General features: G+C 37.1%; 2 protein-coding genes across 7 annotated transcripts in view; one reads left to right on the top strand and one right to left on the bottom strand.

Moving 5' to 3' along the window:
• Positions 1-15324, bottom strand: part of GALK2 (galactokinase 2) — a 109743-nt gene extending 94419 nt beyond the window's left edge. The window contains exon 1 of one of the 4 annotated variants that reach the window (XM_011222818.3): positions 15101-15324. In XM_011222818.3, coding sequence (XP_011221120.1) covers positions 15101-15120 — 20 coding nt within the window. In that variant the 5' untranslated portion in view covers positions 15121-15324. Of the gene's footprint in view, positions 1-7583; positions 7800-15100 lie in introns of those variants that run through there. The other 3 variants (XM_002917543.4, XM_011222819.3, XM_034661002.1) reach the window with 3 other exon arrangements.
• A 122-nt stretch (positions 15325-15446) lies between these two features.
• Positions 15447-19643, top strand: part of COPS2 (COP9 signalosome subunit 2) — a 30218-nt gene continuing 26021 nt past the window's right edge. For 2 of the 3 annotated variants that reach the window (XM_011222822.3, XM_002917544.4), the window contains exon 1: positions 15447-15603. In XM_011222822.3, coding sequence (XP_011221124.1) covers positions 15550-15603 — 54 coding nt within the window. In that variant the 5' untranslated portion in view covers positions 15447-15549. The remainder of the gene's footprint in view (positions 15604-19643) is intronic. The other variant, XM_034661004.1, reaches the window with a different exon arrangement.

A 19643-nucleotide genomic window follows, 5' to 3' on the forward strand; every position in this document is an offset into this window, starting at 1 on the left:
AATTTGAATCCTTATTAATTTGCTTTTATAAGCACTGCAAACACAAATAAGGTGAAGTGCTAACAGCAGAGTTAGAATGAGCCTCCTAAAATGTGCTTTAATGAAATGATTTGGGGGTTCTCAAATGTGCCCTTTTCCCAGACTATCTCAGGAAGGCAGTCTGTCCATGCTTTTTTGTAAGTGCTCAGCACCGGAGGCTTACCATTCAACACTCCTCCCTTTGAAATTCAAATGCATGGAGGGTATAAAAGGAAACAAGAAAAGTATTTCTAAGAATAGAAAGAACTTAAGTGTATAGTGTTTTTCTAAACTTCATACCTAATCCTCTAATAATGAAGCAGTATGGCTGTAATTGGGGGAGTAGCTGTACTTCACAGCTCTGGGCATCACCAGCAAGACTCCATCTCTTAAAATGTAGTCATTTAAAGTATGCGCCCCACAAGAGTACAATGAGCATTTTCAATATGAAAATAATAGCTCCTAATCACAGACCTGCACCCCTGAAACAAATAACACATTATATGTTAATTTTTTTAAAAAGTAGGATGCAAAACAACAGATCTAGTGAAATTAAGAAAACAATTCCGTTCACAATAGCATGAAAAAGAACAGAACAGAAAACAGTCTGGTGTTTCTTCGAAAGGTTAAACTTAGAATTAGTATATGACCCAACATTTCCACTTCTATGTATATGCCCCCAAAGAACTGAAATCAGGGACTCAAACAGATACTTGCACGAGAATGTTCATAGCAGCATTATTCACAAGAGTCAAAAGGTGGAAGCAAGCCAGCATCCAACAACAGATGAACGAATAAACAGAATGTAGTGTGTGTGTATATGTGTGAATATTTTATTGATCCATAGAAAAGAATCAAGGTCTGATACATGCTTCTATATGGATGAATCCTGAAAACATTATGCTAAGTGAAATAAACTAGACACAAAAGGACAAATACTGTACGATTTCACTTATATAAAATACCTAAAATAGGAAAATTCATAGAGACAAAAAGTCCATTAAAGGTTACCAAGGGTTCTCCAAGGGTGGAGAAAATAGGGAGTTACTGCTTAATGGGTATAGAGTTTATCTGGGATGATGAAAAATGTCAGAAATATGTAGCAGTGGTGATTGTACAACAATGTAAATGTAATTATGTAAATGTGATGTATGCAAATACATAATGTAATTATGTAACAATGTAAATAATGTAATTAATGTCACTGAATTTTACACTTAAAGTGGTTAAAATGACAATTTTATATTTATTTTACCACAATAAAAAGAATCAAAAAAAGAAAAGTAAAGAATAGCTCCTACAAAGATTATACACTTAAAGACAGAATTGGCCAAAACATCACCACACAAATTGCTGAATCTGGTGTTCTGAATGTTTTTGACTTAAGATACAGATATATATCTCTATATCTTTTATAGCAGTTTTAGTAACAGAACTTGAGGGAAAAAATTATGACTGCAGTAAATGAAGTGGATTTTAGTCTAAGGATTGATTCTCAAAGGACACTGGGGTGACCATATGGCTAACTGCAGAGATGAAGGAAATAACATTTGAGGAGACAAGACATGTATCTTTGGTTTGTCACTGTGACCTTAGGCAAGTCTCCTATCCTGTCTGGGCTTTTGTTTTCTCTTCATTATCAAGATACCTAGTCATGGCATTACAGAAAATACTAATTTTTACTACTAATCTAAGAATAATTGGTTAATATGTATTTTTATGGTGAACGGGATCAGAATAATGCCACTCCAAAATATGCCATTTAACATAGGATTATTTTGAGCTGAAGGCAATCAAGAAACAGCAGACACAGGAGGAGCTCTCTACCCTCCCTCCATCTGCCTAAAAGCAGGGCATACATTTTTCCCTTCTCTTTGTGAAGGTGTCTCTCCTCCCCTCTCCCACACCAAGAGATGACTCATCACTAGAGACCTCACTGACTGGAGTCTGCATAAACAAAACTTACTAAAATAACCCTTACCTTCCATTGGTTTCCCCCGTATATTCATGTTCCCACTACTTACCACCCCTAGAAGCCCAAACTGCTTTCCTCTGTCTAATCATTTCTCATTCTCCTTTGTCTAGTCATCATCCTTCATTAAAATGGTATAAGTTCCCAGACCCAACCACTTCATCGGTTTTTACTGCTTTTCTGTGAAGCCCCCTTGTGCATGTAAAATAAACCTTTTCTCCTATTAATCTATCTTTCCTCAGTTTAACCTTGAGGCCCCAAGCTACTAAACCTAAGAGGGTAGAGAAAAAGGTTTTCCTCCCTCATAACGGTAATTTATGTGCGTTCTATGCCTCACTTTCCTCAACTACAAATTGAGGATAATAATGGAACTCACTGGAAAGGTTTGTTTTGAGGGTTTTATAAGAATCAATAATTATTACTAATTAATTATAACTGTTAATTTGAAAATTTAACAAATGTTAAAAATGGCATTTCAAAGTATAGATAATTGTCCTTGAGGGAGAAGGGGAAATTTTAATCCTACTTCGATCCTTCCATCATAATAAATTCTTCCTAATCAGAAATTCAAATGTAAAAGTGAAACAATAATTATATTAGAGATCTTAGAAAATAAAATCATCATGGTAACAATAAAAATAGTAGATGGCCTGAATAATAGAAGAGGAATTGAAGAGCAAATTAGTGAGCAAGATAAAGCTGATGGAAAGTAGATATTAAGGACAAGATTACAATTATTTCGGGGCGCCTGGGTGGCACAGCGGTTAAGCTTCTGCCTTCGGCTCAGGGCGTGATCCTGGCGTTATGGGATCGAGCCCCACATCAGGCTCCTCTGCTATGAGCCTGCCTCTTCCTCTCCCACTCCCCCTGCTTGTGTTCTGTTTCTCGCTGGCTGTCTCTATCTCTGTCGAATAAATAAATAAAATCTTTAAAAAAATTTAAAAAAAAAAGATCACAATTATTTCAACTACAACAAAAATGAGGGATTTATATTTCAAAACTTGTAAGATGCAACCACAATGATAGTCAGAAAACATTTTCTAACCTTCAATGAACATAAGAAAACAAGAAATAATGGAAATAAATGAAATATGCATATAGCACAAGAAGCAAGAAATAGAGAAATTAGAAGAAATGAATTAAAAGATAAAAACAGAATTTACTGAACTGGGGGGAAAGAGCAGATACAGTTAAAAAAATTACACACTGGTTATTTGATAAAAACAATAATACAGAAAAAATTTTGAGTGTTATTATGTAACATCAATATGAGAAATAAGAGACAACTATAGATTCATAAAGATTTAAAAAAATTTTAATATAGACAAAGGTGGTTTTTCTAAGAAAATATAAATTTCTAAAAATTGACGGAAGAGAAACAGAAAAAGCAGTCAGAAATTATCTCCTTAACAAAGCTCAGAAAATGTTATGAGTTAGTTCTGCCAGACCTTAAAGAAAAAGGATCCTTTGCTTTTATAAATGGTTCTAACAGTACAAACTGGAAAGACTTTCTGATGTGGGAAACAAAGTCAAAAGAAAAATTAAATTTCCTTACTCCTCACAGTCCATTGACAAGTCCAGGCAGAGTGACATTCCTCTAGAAACTCAGCTGCCTCAATGTTGACACTTTGCTAAGGGCAAAAGGCAATCTTTGCCTGACCCCCCCAGGATCCTGTAAACCACTTCAAATAAAAATTCCTTTGGAAATTTCCTTTATCTCTGAATCCCCCCCAAGATATTTGTTAGCAATCATCCCCCAAGCTTATGACCCACTGATACACATCTGAAGGGTCTCATGACTAAGGTTTTATTGGACAGTAATATATTACCTTTCCCTAATAACAGCTAGCCCCCCTCAAGATCCTGGAAACCTTGCTTCCAAAATTCCTTAGAGACTTACACTATACTTAACCCCCTCCCAACTTGAAGGTATATAATCGCCACCCCTCATAGCCCCAGTGCAGCTCTTTCTGCCCACAGGTCCTGTCCCTGTGCTTTAATAAAACCACCTTCTGCCCCAAAGATGCCTCAAGAATTCTCTCTTGGCCGTCGGCTTCGAACCCTAACATCTTTCCTGTATCACTTTCCATCTCATTTTAGGCGGCTGGAATAACCCAGATGCTAGAACAATGATAGCCCTCAAAAGTAAAGTACAGGCTATTATCACTTGTGAAAACAGAGAAAAACTAAATAAAATATTGGTAATTTTAATCCAACACACATTATTTAATATTTGTAACCAAAGAGAGTTTATTCCAGGAATATAAAGATAGTACCAGGAAATCTCTTGATTAAACACACTATTCCAACAAAATAAAAGGGGAAAACTCTATAATTCCATGATCCTCTCAAAATATGCACACACACAAAAAAAAGATTTAATAACCATGACTAAATTTTTAATAAAATTTAAAATTATTTTTAAAAAAGCCATGGACATACTAGAAAAGAAAGTAATGTCCTAAATTTAATAAAGGCTATTTATCAGAAATAATAAACATCTTATCTGATGACAAAATATTAGAAGCTACCCCACCGAAATGAGAATAAAGACAAGGGTGATATCATTCAACACTGTACTATAATGCATGAAGTACAAAATGTCTACACAACAAAATACATCATCAAATTAAAGGGAAAGTGCTAGACTGGGAACAATATATAATATATACAAAACAACAAATGGTTTATATCCAAAACTACCATTCATACCAAAAATAAATACATAGAGCTCCTAAAAACTAACAAGAAATAGACAATATAATAGCATCTTTTTTTTTTGCAGGGCCATTTGGCAGGAACTATCAAAATTTTAAATATTAACTTTGACCCTGATTCCATTTCCGTTAATGAGCTTAAAGAAATATCATCAAAAATACTCAAAGATATATGTACAAAGATGTTTACTGAAGCACTGTTTATGAAAGTGAAAAATTGGAAACTTAAATATACAGTGTAGTTGAGTGGTTAAATAAATAATGGTATTCATACTACGAAATACTCTCAGCCCTAAAAAACAATGATATAAATCTGTATAGACTGATACGTCAGGATCTCTGAGAAATATTGTTAAGCGAAAAAAAGTAACAGAAAAATAAATATGATTTCACTTTTATGACTATAATACCATTTTTATAAAAAATGGTAATAATGAATAAAGATACAGTGATACTATAAAGATAAAATGATATTACAGTAATGTGAGCCAAATGGATAACTTCTGAGAAGGGAGTAAGAATTGGCAGCATAGGATAGCAATCAGAGACTATACTGAGAAAAAACTGTGGAATTTTCAAGTTTTAATGAATATATTTTTAAATAATCCAAATCTTTCATATTAAGAATGCAATTCATGCAGCATCATTATTCATAGAACCAAAAGTTGGAAACAACCCAAATGTCCATCATCCAGTGAACAGACAAACAAAATGTGGTATATCATACAATGGGATATTGTTCAAGCATAAAAAGGAATGACATACTGATAACATGTTACAACATAGATGAACCTTGAAAACATTACATTAAGTGAAAGAAGCCAGTCACAAAAAACCACATATTATATGATACAATTTATTTGAAATTTCCAGAATAAGCAAATCTATAGAGATAGAAAGTACATCAGTGGTTGCTTAGGGTAGGGGAGGGGGGGTGGGGTGGGAGTGGTGGTGATGGTTTAAGGGATACAGAGTTCTTTGGGGGATGATGAAAATGTTCTAACTTTGATTATAGCAATAGCTGTACAATTCTGTGAATATACTAAAAACCACTTAATTGTAAATTTTAAATGGGCGAACTGTATGGTATGTGACTTACATATCAACAAAGCTGTTACCAAAAAAAAAAAAAATAATAATCCAACAATTTAAAAGTTCATTCCAAAGAGAAGAAAAAGAGAAGACACACCACTCCTAAGAATGCAAAGAAAGCTAGAGCAGTGGAATTTGAGTAGTCATACAGTACAGGGAGTATGCAAGATTGAAATGAGAAAAAAAAAATCAGAGCTTTTATTCCTATTTGACATTTATATAAAAAGAATAAAAAGAAATGAAGCTTTCTGAAATTTTTAATACTATTGACATGTGCCCTGTGAAGTCAAAGAGGCATTCTAAAGAAACAGTAGGAATTCCAAAGAAGACAGTCTGGCCGTGGGGCCCTTATGCATTTTTTTTTTCCCCTCAGCATATTGCAACACATGACCAGTTAGGTAGGCTCACAGATACACTATCTAGATTTAACTGAATCTTTCCCACTAAAATGAGTAAGTGGCTGGAACATTGCCTGAAACTTATTACTATATTTCACGCACAACTGAAAAACAAGAAAATGGCAGAGCTCAATTATCTGACCACTATTATGATCTCTTCTGCGGCTAGCACAGAATGATAAATATTAACAATAAATATCTGTTGCATGACTGAATATTGTAAAATTCATAAAAGGCAAGAAACAACTCCAAGGAAACCTAGTAAACAATTTTTCACTTTTAGTGCATGTTACCACTATTCCCCTTCTCCCACACAGTAATTATAGAAATATTAAGCATTATGATTAAATCATAAGAAATAGAAACACAGAAGAAATTTATACATGGATATGGGCCAGATTATTTTCACATAACGAATTTATGAATTTTATTTAAAGCATGTCTTTCACAATGTGCCCTAATTCATTCACGTATGTAAGGGCAACAGTACCTCCCAAGGACCTCCAGAGAATCTACTGATATCCAGAGACCTACACAAGTAGTCTAAAGCCCTGCTGGTCTCCGTATCCAAAAATTATGTTTCTTCCAGGTAACTAAAGACCTACTGTTTGATTCCGTAAGAGAGAAAAAAGCATTTGCAAGTTTTAGTAAGTTGTAATATTATCAACCGTCACATGACTGTGAAAAACCAGGAAGTAGGGAGAGTTTGAAGACTTAATTTTAGAGAAAAAAATTAACAGGGAAAAAGTAAAAATTAGAAACAGCAAAGGGGGAGAGAAACCAACCGTAGAAAAGCTGCACGGCTAATATGTAGCAGGTTGGAGACTTCATGCTATGAGATTTCCCTCCTATGTCAGAACTAAGTATTTCTACAAAGTATCTGCAAGATGCCCTCAAATGATAAGATCCTCCACTAGGTATCACTAAAGTTATTCTGTAGCTACGTACTGGCCGCAGATTAATTCCCAAAGCGAAATGCATAGATTTTATGGTTTAAAGGGATGCAGAGACCAAGGGGGTTTTGTTTGGGTTTGGATTTTGGTGTGTTTGTTTTCAATGAGTATTTTAGAAAAGGGACTTTAAAAAGCACCACCAACTGGCAGGCAAGACAAAGAAGGGGTTCAAAGTTAATTTGGGCACTTCCGCCAAAGCCCAGCAGAAAGTGTACCACCTTCAGCACCAATCGGAAAAGACGGATCTGCACGGATGAAGAAAAGCACTCAACCCCTGGTAGGAATCAAGGTGTAAAGTATTTGCGGTGTGGTCTTTCTCGCAAGCCCAGCCATGCGCCCTTATAAAATCCCAAGGATTCTGTCCACTCCCGGGAGCAAAAGAAGCACCCAGCGAAGAGCCAGAAGTCCTGGACACTATCTTAACCTAGCCTACCTAGGCGATCCCAAAGCGCGGCATCTCCTCTCCCCCACCTGGGATGTTCTGCCACTTGGACTCGACGCATGGCAGGGCCCTCCGTAGCCATATTTCGCTAGATCCTTCTTTGCTCCGCAGTTTCAACTGGCGAAACAGAGAGCTCCCAAGGTAATCACGAGACATCTGCGGCAGGAGCCTTTTCTTCCGGGCGACAGCAGCCCTCACCCTGCGGAAATCCTGCCGCTTTGCTGAGGTGGCTGCTTCCAGTCGGCCCCGCCTATGGCTCCTCCTCCCTGGGGCTCCAGGGCCTGGCGCCCTCCTAGCAGCTGTCAGGTACAGCCACCGTGCTGCTCAGAGCTCTGGGCGCTGGGACCCGCTGGGGCCCCTGCGCGTATGAAGAAGCTAAGGAAGTTTATTTTCTGCGCCCTGGGACATAAGTCTGAGAACACTATTATAGCCTGGCGCCTCAGGTTGCTTTTCTCTTTTTTCTTTCTTTTTTTTTTTTTTTTTTTTTTTTTTTTTTTAGTTAGGGTGTTTCTTTTTTTCTTTCGTGACCAGCAGCTACACCCCCAAATAACACTAAATTGTTTAGTTATTGCCTTAAGGGCAGTATAAAATTGATGCAGCTTTTGATTTAAATATATTTGTTTATTTCCAGAATGGAGACTTTAGTGGGCCTTCCCAGAACACAATAGTGAAAAGAAGAAAATACATATCTTTCAAACTCCAAGAATCCTTTGCATCCAGTTCAATCCCTTCATTTTTCAGCTACCTAGACAAGTCCCAAATGCCCTACGAAAAAAGCACACCATTCCCATCCCATCATTCTAGTATATTTGTTTTCTTTCCTTCAGGGTTCTCATAACTTCTGCATATTTCTTTTCTTTCATATTGTCTGTTTCACCATCTCCACCATCACTACCACTACAAAGTAAGCAAGTTGAGGGTAGGAACTGTGTATCTAGGCAGCATCTAGCAGATTATTAATAGGTAAGATGAACTGAATGAACAAATGAAAGCTGAAGTGACTTCCTAAGGTCACACTGTTAATTGGTAGTAAAACTTGAATTGTCAACTGAGCACTGTCAGTGCTGTGTTAGTTCACAGGGGAATCATGGGATGACTAATGCAAAACATAAAGAACTTACAGATTTCAGTAAAGGAAACAAACAAAGACAAATTTGGAATTACAATATAATTGTGTCTGCTCCCTGCTTTGCCTCCACACCATACATCGTTCTGAAAAGTAGGTGGTTCATTTCATAAACCTAGAGATGTATGGTCACCATTTTGGGTGACAATAAAAACAAATAAGCATTAGAGATACCAAAATGGCAAACAACAATAATATTGCTAAAAGTGTGTAACTGCATTTTTACAAGAGACATTTTTACAAGGTCAATGTCAGTGTAAGGAATGAAAACTTCCAGCATGCCTAATCATCCTTTTTTCCCCCACCACATTCCTAGTATGGCAATTTTAGAGATAAAAGAGGTAACTGCAGTATAGACCATTCTGAAGGATTAACATGAGTAGTTGATTGAGTTAAAGGTGATACTGTTTATTAAGTACTTTGTAGGCACCATGCATTTACATCATTTTATTTAAACTGAAGAGACTGAGGCAGATTAAAAGAAGCACTAACTAGGCTAGGCCATTAGTCTATAGGTGGAAAAGTGAGGAGATAATGCAAATTGTATTTATCAGAACTCCTCTCAAAAAGGAGTGGGTATTAAATGTTGGTGGAAATAACATTTCCATAAGCCACTTAGGTTGGTTGGTAAGATCAACGGATATGCTCTAAGAACAGATAGTCATCAATTTGCCTTTGAAGGAGAGAAACCGTCCCTGAGTGAAGTATATAACAGGCTACAGCCAAAGTTGAGGTATTTATCACCATCCCCCTCCACCCCACCCCCACACACCTTCGTTACAGTTGTGGCAGTAGCTGCATTTCTCGTTTCTCTACAACCACGGCTGCTGTTGGGCAGTCCATCTTAACTTTTACTAAATCCAGTTGTTTTTTTTTAAGTAAGCTCTATGCCTAATGTGAGGCTTGAACTCAAAAGCCTGAGAATTAAGAGTTGCATGCTCTACCAACTGAGCCAGCCAGGCACCCCAGTCCCCTCATTAATTTTAATTAACCCCCCTGAGTACACCATGAGTTTCCTGTCCAGATCTTAACTAATAAAAGGAGTCCTCCTTTTTTGCCTTCTAATATATGGCGTTCAGCCTCTCTAAGTAAATGTAGTAAAAAAAAAAAAAATGAATAAATAAGATAATCAATCTGAAGGGATGTCAAATCATGAGCCTATTTGGCATAACTATATGTCTCAACCCAGACAAGTAAGGGATCATGAATGCTAGAGTTTAAACACATCACATTTTTATTGAGCATTTTCTATAGGCAAAGCACATGCTTAGTTTCAGGGGATTCAGAGGTAAGTAAGATAGTTGTGTCTTCAAGGAGCTTTCAGCTTAATAAAAATATAAAATAACCATAATACAGAGTAACGAAGCTATCAAATATATACTTATAAAGGGTAAAATTCTATTGGGAATTATATGTCAATTATTTTTGACAAAGGCGCCAAGACAATTCAACACAGAATGGATCATCTTTTCAACAAAGCTAGAACAATTTGATATCCATATGCAGAATAAAATAAACCTCCACATTTACCTCATGCTATACACAAAAATTAAACTTGAAATTAAACTCCTAAATGTAAGAGTTTAAACTATATAAAACTTCTAGATGAAAACATAAAAAAAAATCTTAGTGCCCTTGCTTCTGGCAAATATTCCTTAAATACAACATAAAAAGCACAAAAAGCTCTTACAACTCAATGGTAATAAGACAACAAATAACCCAATTTAAAAATGGGCACAAGAATTGAAAAGATACTTCACCAAAGAAGATACATGGATGACAAATAAGCACATGAAAAGATATCCAAAATTAGTCATTAAGGAAATGCAAATTGAAAACACAATGATATATCATTATACTTCTGCTAGAGTGGTTTCAAATTAAAACAACTGACCATACTGTGTGTTGACAAGGATGTGGAGCAACTAGAACTCTTATACACTGCTGGTAGATATGAGAAATGGCAAAACCACTTAAAGAAACAATTTGAGAGTTTCTTTAAAAGTTAAGCATACACCTACCAACCAGTCCATTGCTAGGTATTTATCGATATTCATATCTATTACCACATAACAATATCATCACAAACAGCAATATAAAACAATACACATTGATTACTTCACAGTTTCTATGGTTCAGAAGTCAGGGTATGGCTTAGCTGGGTCCTCTGTTGTAGGGTCTCACAAAGTCTTATCTGAGGTTCAACTGGGGAAGGATTCATTCCTAAGATCACCCGACTGTTAGCGGTAATCGGTTCGTGGGTTGTCAGGGTGAAGGCCACAGTTTCTTGCTGGCTATTGGCCAGATGTGACCCTCAGCTCATTGCCACATGATCCTTTATAACATGGCCACTTGCTTTCTCAAAGCAACTAGGGAGACAGAGTCTCTCCCAGCAAAATGAGTTCACAATCTTGTGTGATGTAATTATGTTCACATAATCACATATATCACCTTTGCTGTATCTTATTGGTCAGAAGCAAGCCACATCTATTTGTCAATTACACCTCACTAAAACTGAAGCAAACAAACAAAAAAAGAAGCAAGTCACAGATCCCACCCACATTCAAGGGGATTATTTTGGATAATCCAAGAGCATGCATGTTTAATAAGGAGACCACCTCTGTCTGTCCGCCATAATCCTCAAGAGCAATGAAACATACGTGCACAATTTTTTGTGGACACAAAAGTTCTATGGACACAAAAACTTGTACACATATGTTCCTTGCTGCTCTATTTGTATTAGACAAATACTGAAAAAACTCAAATATCCATCAACAGGTGAATAGATATCTTGTGAGATATCCATACAATGGAACACTCAGCAATAAAAAGAAACAATCAACTGAAATCAATTGAAACAACATTGATGAATCTCAAAGAAATTATACTGAGTGAAAGAAGCCAGGCAAAAGAGAGTACATACTGTATGATTCATTTATATAAAATTCCAGAAAACGAAAAATAATTTATATGACAAAAAGTAGATTGATGGTTGCCTAGGAAAAGTGAAGGGGGTTGAAAAAGAAGGATTACCAGGAGGTAATGAGGAAGCTTCTGCAATGATAAGTATGTTCATTACCCTGGTTCTTTTTTTTTTTTTTTTATGTTAGTCACCATACAGTACATCCCCAGATTCCGATGCAAAGTTCGATGCTTCATTAGTTGCGTATAACACCCAGTGCACCATGCAATACGTGCCCTCCTTACTACCCATCACCAGTCTATCCCATTCCCCCACCCCCTCCCCTCTGAAGTCTTCAGTTTGTTTCTCATAGTCCATAGTCTCTCATGTTTCATTCCCCCTTCTGATTACCCCCCTTTTCTTTATCCCTTTCTTCCCCTACCGATCCTCCTAGTTCTTATGTTCCATAGATGAGAGAAATCATATGATAATTGTCTTTCTCTGCTTGACTTATTTCACTTAGCATTATCTCCTCCAGTGCCGTCCATGTTGCAGCAAATGTTGAGAATTCGTTCTTTCTGATAGCTGAGTAATATTCCATTGTATATATGGACCACAGCTTCTTAATCCAGTCATCTGTTGAAGGGCATCTCGACTCCTTCCACGATTTAGCTATTGTGGACAATGCTGCTATGAACATTGGGGTGCATATGGCCCTTCTCTTCACTATGTCTGTATCTTTGGCATTACCCTGGTTCTGGTAATGGTTTCACAGGTGTATACATACGGCAAAATTCATCAAATTGTACACTTTAAGTATGTGCAGCTTAACGTACCTCAATAAAGCTGATAAATTATACCTCGGTAAAGGTTTTTATATATATTTTTAAAACATAGGATCCACTTTCTACAAGGGCACCACATCACATTAATGCTCCCTGTTAAAATTTTTAAAAAATTATTCTTATTTACCATTGAATAAAACTGATGTCAAGGAAAAAAGAATATCATAATTGCACAAAGTATTCAGGATAGGTCATGTGAGTAAGCTGACATTTAAATGGATTTTTAAGGACAGGAAAAATTTTGATGCATAGTGATCGCTATAAGGGCATTCCTTGCACAAAAAAATGAACAAGTTTATTCATTCAACAAACATGTATTAGCACTTGTGTACCCAAGCAGTGTGTTAAACACTGTGAAGATCTTTTTGCCTGACCTAGCAAATTTCCAGACTGGGTTGATTAAATTTGGAAATGATTCAGAATATTATGCTCAACATTTAGCTGCAGTTTTTTCAGGGCTCCTAGTCACTAACTTACTTGAATTCTTTCCACTTTGTAGGAGTAAAGAATTACATTAAAGAGCAGAAAATTATATCAATAAATTCAATGTAAATCAACATGCAGGTTTATACATGTGATCACTGTGCACATGGTTAATAGATAATTGCAAAATTGCTATACTGATTAGAATGCAAAACTATGTACTTCTGGTTACTCTGAGGAAATAAACCACCTTGAAATTCTATTTTTTCTTTGGAAGAATTATGGATTTCAGGTAGAGTAACCATGTGACTTTTTGTCCAAACTTCTGAGAGTAATGGATGCTGATCATTATTATTTGGGACAACAGTACTAAATCAGGGCTGTCCCAGAGAAACTGAGAAATACAGTCACCCCAGTTATAGGGAGATTTTGGTTTAAGGTTTACAAGTATGGATTTCTGAGCTCTACCCCAGACCTACTGAATCAGAATCTCTGGTGCAAGATTTGGGAAGTTTATAATCTAATGAACTGCCATGCTTGGAAAGCCTTGGACCCTAAAATGATATCATAAAGCCTCTTCCAATTCTAAACTCCTATGCCTTAGAGGGGAATTTTGAATATGAACTTCATATTAGATGATATTAGGGAATTATTAATTTTCTTGATGTAAAAATGATCTGAAAACATAAGAAAATGTTCTTGTTTTTAGGAAATAAACATAGTTGCACCTAAGAGTGATGTATCACGATATCGGCATTTTACTTTCAATTGATTCAGGGAAAACACATAAAAACACAAAGCTGATGGTGGGTATAAACGTTCACTGGACTATTTCAATTTTTCTGTATGTTTGAAATTCTCATAATAAAAAGTTGGCAGGAAAAGACTATTAGGGAAAAACTTTGTGTATAGGTAGACAGTCTTGTTATAACTTAAGAACTGTGACCAAAAAGAAGGCAATTCAATTGATTACTAAAAAACCCAGCCTGTAATTCCTCTTCTTGGGTTTTTTCCCTAAGAAAAAACAAAGTGGCAAAGACATTCGCTGCAAAATTGTTTAAAATAGTGCTGTTTTCCCCCAACGTTCATAGCAGCATTATCCACAATAGCTAAATCATGGAAGGAGTCGAGATGCCCTTCAACAGATGACTGGATTAAGATGTGGTCCATATATACAATGGAATATTACTCAGCTATCAAAAAGAATGAATTCTCAACATTTGTTGCAACATGGACGGCACTGGAGGAGATAATGCTAAGTGAAATAAGTCAAGCAGAGAATGACAATTATCATATGGTTTCTCTTATCTATGGAACATAAGAACTAGGAAGATTGGTAGGAGAAAAAAGGGATAAAGAAGGGGGGGTAATCAGAAGGGGGAATGAAGCATGAGAGACTATGGACTCTGAGAAACAAACTGAGGGCTTCAGAGGGGAGGGGGGTGGGGGAATGGGATAGACTGGTGATGGGTAGTAAGGAGGGCACGTATTGCATGGTGCACTGGGTGTTATACGCAACTAATGAATCATCGAACTTTACATCAAAAAAAATTAAAAATTTAAAAATTTAAAAAATTAAAAAAAACAATGGCCAAAATAAAAAAATAGTGCTGTTTTTGCAATATTCTAAATGTATAATATTAATGGCATGCTTAGGTAAATCATGGTGCACTGGTACATTTAATGAAGGGATTGCTACACAACCGTTAAAATAACAATTGCCAAGAACATATTGCATATATTGTCCTATGCTGTTACATAACTAAGTGCAAAAATAATCCGAAATTATATCTGTGCTACAACTACATAAAATTTGACTCAAGTGGACAGAACTGGAAGTTTATATGGAAAGTGCTGTTTAAAACGCAGTTCCCCCCTGTATTTCATTTTCATTTTTTCCTTTTGAATTCTGCTAATGATTTTGTGCAACAATAATGCATATTTTAAAAACCAGTTGTTACCTGTTACCTTAATTTTAGTTAAGGGCAGTAAAGGTCGGTTTATAATTCGGTGAAAAACTGAATAAGATTTTAGGCGCCTCGATGGATGCTTAACTGGTTTGGGATAGCCACAGCATCGTTTTGCCGACTACAAATATAACAATCATTATGTGTAAACCGTGCTGCTGAAAAGGTCTCCAAACATCACAGGAACACCCACCACAATGTGTGGACAAAATGCACATAGATAATCAAGGCAGAAATATTACTACCTGTCAAATAGGACGGGCATGTCAGCCTTTTCTCCGCGAAAGGCTTCTGATCCTACGGTTCCTCTTAATTTCACCAGGATGAGATGGTTCCAGAGTCCCAGGCAAAGGAAGAGACTGTTCCCTTGCCCAGGAGGCTGGAAACTGCTCAGTGTGAGCGCAAGGTTTCCAAGACCGTTCGGCAGAGATACTCAGCACTAGATTCCCCAGTTGCTAGGTTTAGTTGCTAAGGCACCAACCGTCTCGCAGGAAGTGGGGAGCAGTGCACTCCCTTTTGGCGTCGTAGCGAGCCCTCTCGATACGCAGCGCATTCGTTCCGGGAGGAAACATTCAGCTCCTCTAAGACCGACGGGAAGGCGAAGAGAAGCTGGGAGTGACGCCTCTGAGTCGTGGAGGATTGTGGGAGGAGGTTGTCTCCAGTTTCTCCTCCCTCTCCCCCCGTCCCGGCCAAGATGTCTGACATGGAGGATGATTTCATGTGCGATGATGAGGAGGACTACGACCTGGTGAGGCGGAGGGGACGGAACTCTGGGGTTAAGGGTGGTGTCTGGCTTTAGGGGCTGGGACAAGGGCGACCGCGGCCTCTCCCCGTAGAACATGTGCTTCTTCCCTTCTCTCCCGGTGCAGTGACAGGACGGGTTTATCTCCTCCTTCCTGCACCGGGCCGGGCCCTGCTTCTCCAGCATGGGGGAGGGGAGGGTAAAGGAGGCAGCGAAAGGGGTCCCGAGCACTGCGCTCCAAGTCTGAGCGCCTCCTCCGTTTACCTGGACACCCCTGGCCTCCGGCGTCCGGTTTTCGGTGCCTCCTACCTCCCCCCACCGCGCGAGCCGCCTCGGGGATCGTGCAGCAGTCTAGGCCCTGACTCTGCCCTTTCGGGCCCAGCTTTCTGGTCCCCTCTTCATCACCCTGGAACTGAGCGAGTGCGAAATGCTGAGAGAAGGGTCTGAAAACTGGGGGGCCTTACTGCTCCCGGGCCTGACCGCGAAACGCCGCTTGTGGGTCTCCTGGAAACAGTTTAATAATAGGTCTTGTCCAGGGTCGGTTTTGGTTTAAGGTAAAGGTGCAACGGAGCATTCAGGGCAAGGATAGCTGTTAAAAAAAAAAGTAGTTAAACTACTTGTTTTGAGAAACGCTGGGGAGGAGGTTTTGCTTTTTGTTTGTTTTGGTGTGGGGGGTGGGGATAAGGGGATTGACCCAGTGGATTTCTTTTTTGACTTAGGGATTTCCCAGTATTCAAAGTAAAAAATATCGACAGTATATAAGTGAACGAATTTATGTAGCTGAATGGTGATCTGTAAAGATTCAAGATTTAACTTAAACGGATTTACAGGTTTTCAAAAAAAATTCACTACCATTTCAGGTTGCTATTCAGAAACAATAACTGTGCGGACTAAGAAAAATTATCCGGGCCAAGAATTAGCATCAACTTTCCTTTTTTTTTTTTTTTTTTTTTTTGTTTGGGGGATGTTTTTGTGCCTGTTTCTGGTATATTATAGTGATGCTGCATTATCGTCGAGTTATGAAGTAGATGCTTAGGGATATTTGGCTCATCTTTTATGTTTTAAGTGCCAGATATTTTTGAGACATTAATATATCGTCTTGAATTCGTGTAAAACTTCTTCGTATGGTCGTTTACAATTAATCTTTCTATTTTAAATGAAGGCACATTTGCAAAAGGTAGAGGGAAGTGCTTGCTCTTACCTGAAAATCATAGTAGAGGTTTTGATAATTCTTAAAGCTGAACGTAGTTTTGTTAATAGTAATGATTTCTGCTTTACATTTTAGTTTGTGCAGATCAAGCCAGTTGTAGGCAGTGCATTGAGAATGTGTTACTTGTGATATGTGCGTTTTTATGTATTGCATGTTTATTTGTATTACAGGTATTTTCATAACTGTGAAAGTGTCTCTCTTAAAAATGTCTGTATTTTTGATTCTTGTTTTTAAATGTTTCTGCTTATCTTTCCTAAACAGTAGTTTATTGAGTACATGACTTATTAGCACTGTGATAAACTTGAAGATCATCATTGAGAATGTAATATAGGAGTGGCAATGAGAATTTTGTTTTCCCATAAAGTACTCAATTTTTGCAAGACTTTAATTAAACATGCATTGTTTAACTTGGCTAGGTTTTTCCAGCCTTTTAGAGCCTACGCTACATGTACAACATAAAGTTGAATATATAGTTGTTTTGACTTTTTCTTCTTAACCAAAAAGAGTAAGATTTTACACTATTACATAATTAAATGAAATCTTCCCTCCAGCATTCTGTTACATAGTCCTCCCTCCTGCCCCCCCATATCTGTCCTATGTAGACACCATTCTGGATTCCCAACCAGATATCAAGTAGTGAAAGCTTTTTTTACTATGAGTTAGTCTTTTGATGGCATAGAACTTATTTAGCGATTTATTTTTTGGTTTGTTAATTTTCTTGAACCACTATGTGTTTAAAAAAAAAAAAAGATGAGGGGGCGCCTTGCTGGCTCAGTTGGTAGAGCATAGGACTCTTGATCTTGGGGTTCAAGCTCCATCTTGGGTATAGAGATTACTTAAAAATAAAATCTTTAAAAAAAAAGATTAAGAGGGCTGGTTGCCATATCATGCTTACATGTTGTTAGAAGAGAAGTTGAGTGTTTTAGTTATTTGCCTAGGAGTTGTTTCTTGGCTTTAAAGAGTCAAAAAATTGACTTGCTGTTTTAGGGAAATTTAATAAACTTTTTTTTAATAAACATACTGTTTGTTGGAAAATTTGCAATTTCATTTTAGTCAAAATATTAGCTAAAGCCAGTACTTCTGACCACAGATATATTCAGCATATCTTTTCTAGGTTGTCTGTTGATAAATTTTAATACCCTAAATCACTTTTTGTACTTGCCCAATCTAGTGGAAATAGGTAGTTAGGATACCACCAGGAAAAGTAAAAATCTGTTTCTAAAACTATACTGTTTTTATATAAGAAAATAATTAATGGTTTGTGCCCAAGATCTAGAAGAAAAGAGAACCAACTTGGTTTTAAAAAGAAGAAACAAACGTGAAAGAAATTTAATTTGCTTGAGCACTTACTTCTAAGACCTATTTTGTTTTTTTATTAGGAGCAGAAGCAGGCGTTTTCTTTTCTTTTTTTTTAAACTAGGCTCCACACCCAGCATGGAGCCCCACATGGGGTTTGAACTCACAACTCTGAGACCTAGACCTGAGCTGAGATGGAGAGTCAGCAGCCCAACTGACTGAGCCACCCAGGTTCCCCAGAAGCAGGCATTTTTTAAGCATAGGAATTTATGTAGCAGTAAATGGAGAAGTAGGAGATGGTACTGGTAAATGTCTTGATTATTTGCTGGTCTGATAATACTAAGTAATAATTGTACTACCATTCATCAAGTTAATAAGGCTATTGATATATTAACTGTATTGTAATTCCATAGTCCAGCCATTGTAGCATGAAGTTGCTTAGTACTTCGAATAGTCTTTTAAGAAAGGACTTAAGACAGACTGACTTCATTCCAAAAATTATTCTTTAGTAGATCCCGTGATAGGGAGGGCATTGTATATTTGAATTTTTTTTTTTTAAGATTTTATTTTATTTATTTGACAGAGAGATAGCCAGCAAGAGAGGGAACACAAGCAGGGGGAGTGGGAGAGGAAGAAGCAGGCTCCCAGCAGAGCAGGGAGCCTGATGCCGGGCTCCATCCCAGGACTCTGGGATCACGCCCTGAGCCAAAGGCAGACGCTTAACAACTGAGCCACCCAGGCGCCACTGTATATTTGAATTTAAATGTATTGGTAGGGAAAAAATTGTCAAAAAGGTAGAATAATTCCACTTGGTTAAATATATTAAAGCTGTGAACCTCATATTCCCCTAGTCAACCTCATAGTTGTGATTAGTGAATGAATGTTTACTAGCTTTGGGGGTTTTTTGGTCTTAATATATTGCAGTTTTAATCCTCTAAATATTTACTTCTTTTTTATCTGCGTTTTTGCGGGGGAGAGATGAGTTGTAGCTACAGGATATCTTACAGAATCTCTCATTTGTCACCATTTAACAAGATTAGCAAATAATGGCTTGAACTTTACTTTCTTGTGTTATAAAGAATCCTAGAACATAGTTTAGCAAATGAAAAAATAACATTTCTGTTTTTTAAAACATTTTTGAATGACTACAAAAAGAAGTAGGGTAATATAGAACAAGGGCAAAAGAATAGCTCTAGGAATTTGTATATTTAGTATAAGGGCTGTCACTTATCATTCACTGTGCATATAAGGAGTTTGGAAATTTTAGGTTATTACCCTCGGAGACTGTTGTGCCAGTAACTTAACTATTTGACAGAATTTGGGGGACCTTTATAGATTTTCAAACAATATACTGTTTATGGTCTGGGCCAGTGTTTTCTATGCTGCACACACATTTGGAATTCTGCATGTACTCTTCGTGAAGATGAAATTTGATTCTACACCTGAGGTTTTTAAAAGAAACTTAACATGTTTAATCATAAATAATTGGCAACAACTCCAAATTATCCATAGTAGGAGAATACTAACACTATTAGTACTA

This window comes from Ailuropoda melanoleuca, chromosome 5 (assembly GCF_002007445.2).
Source record: "Ailuropoda melanoleuca isolate Jingjing chromosome 5, ASM200744v2, whole genome shotgun sequence".
NCBI lineage: Eukaryota > Metazoa > Chordata > Mammalia > Carnivora > Ursidae > Ailuropoda > Ailuropoda melanoleuca.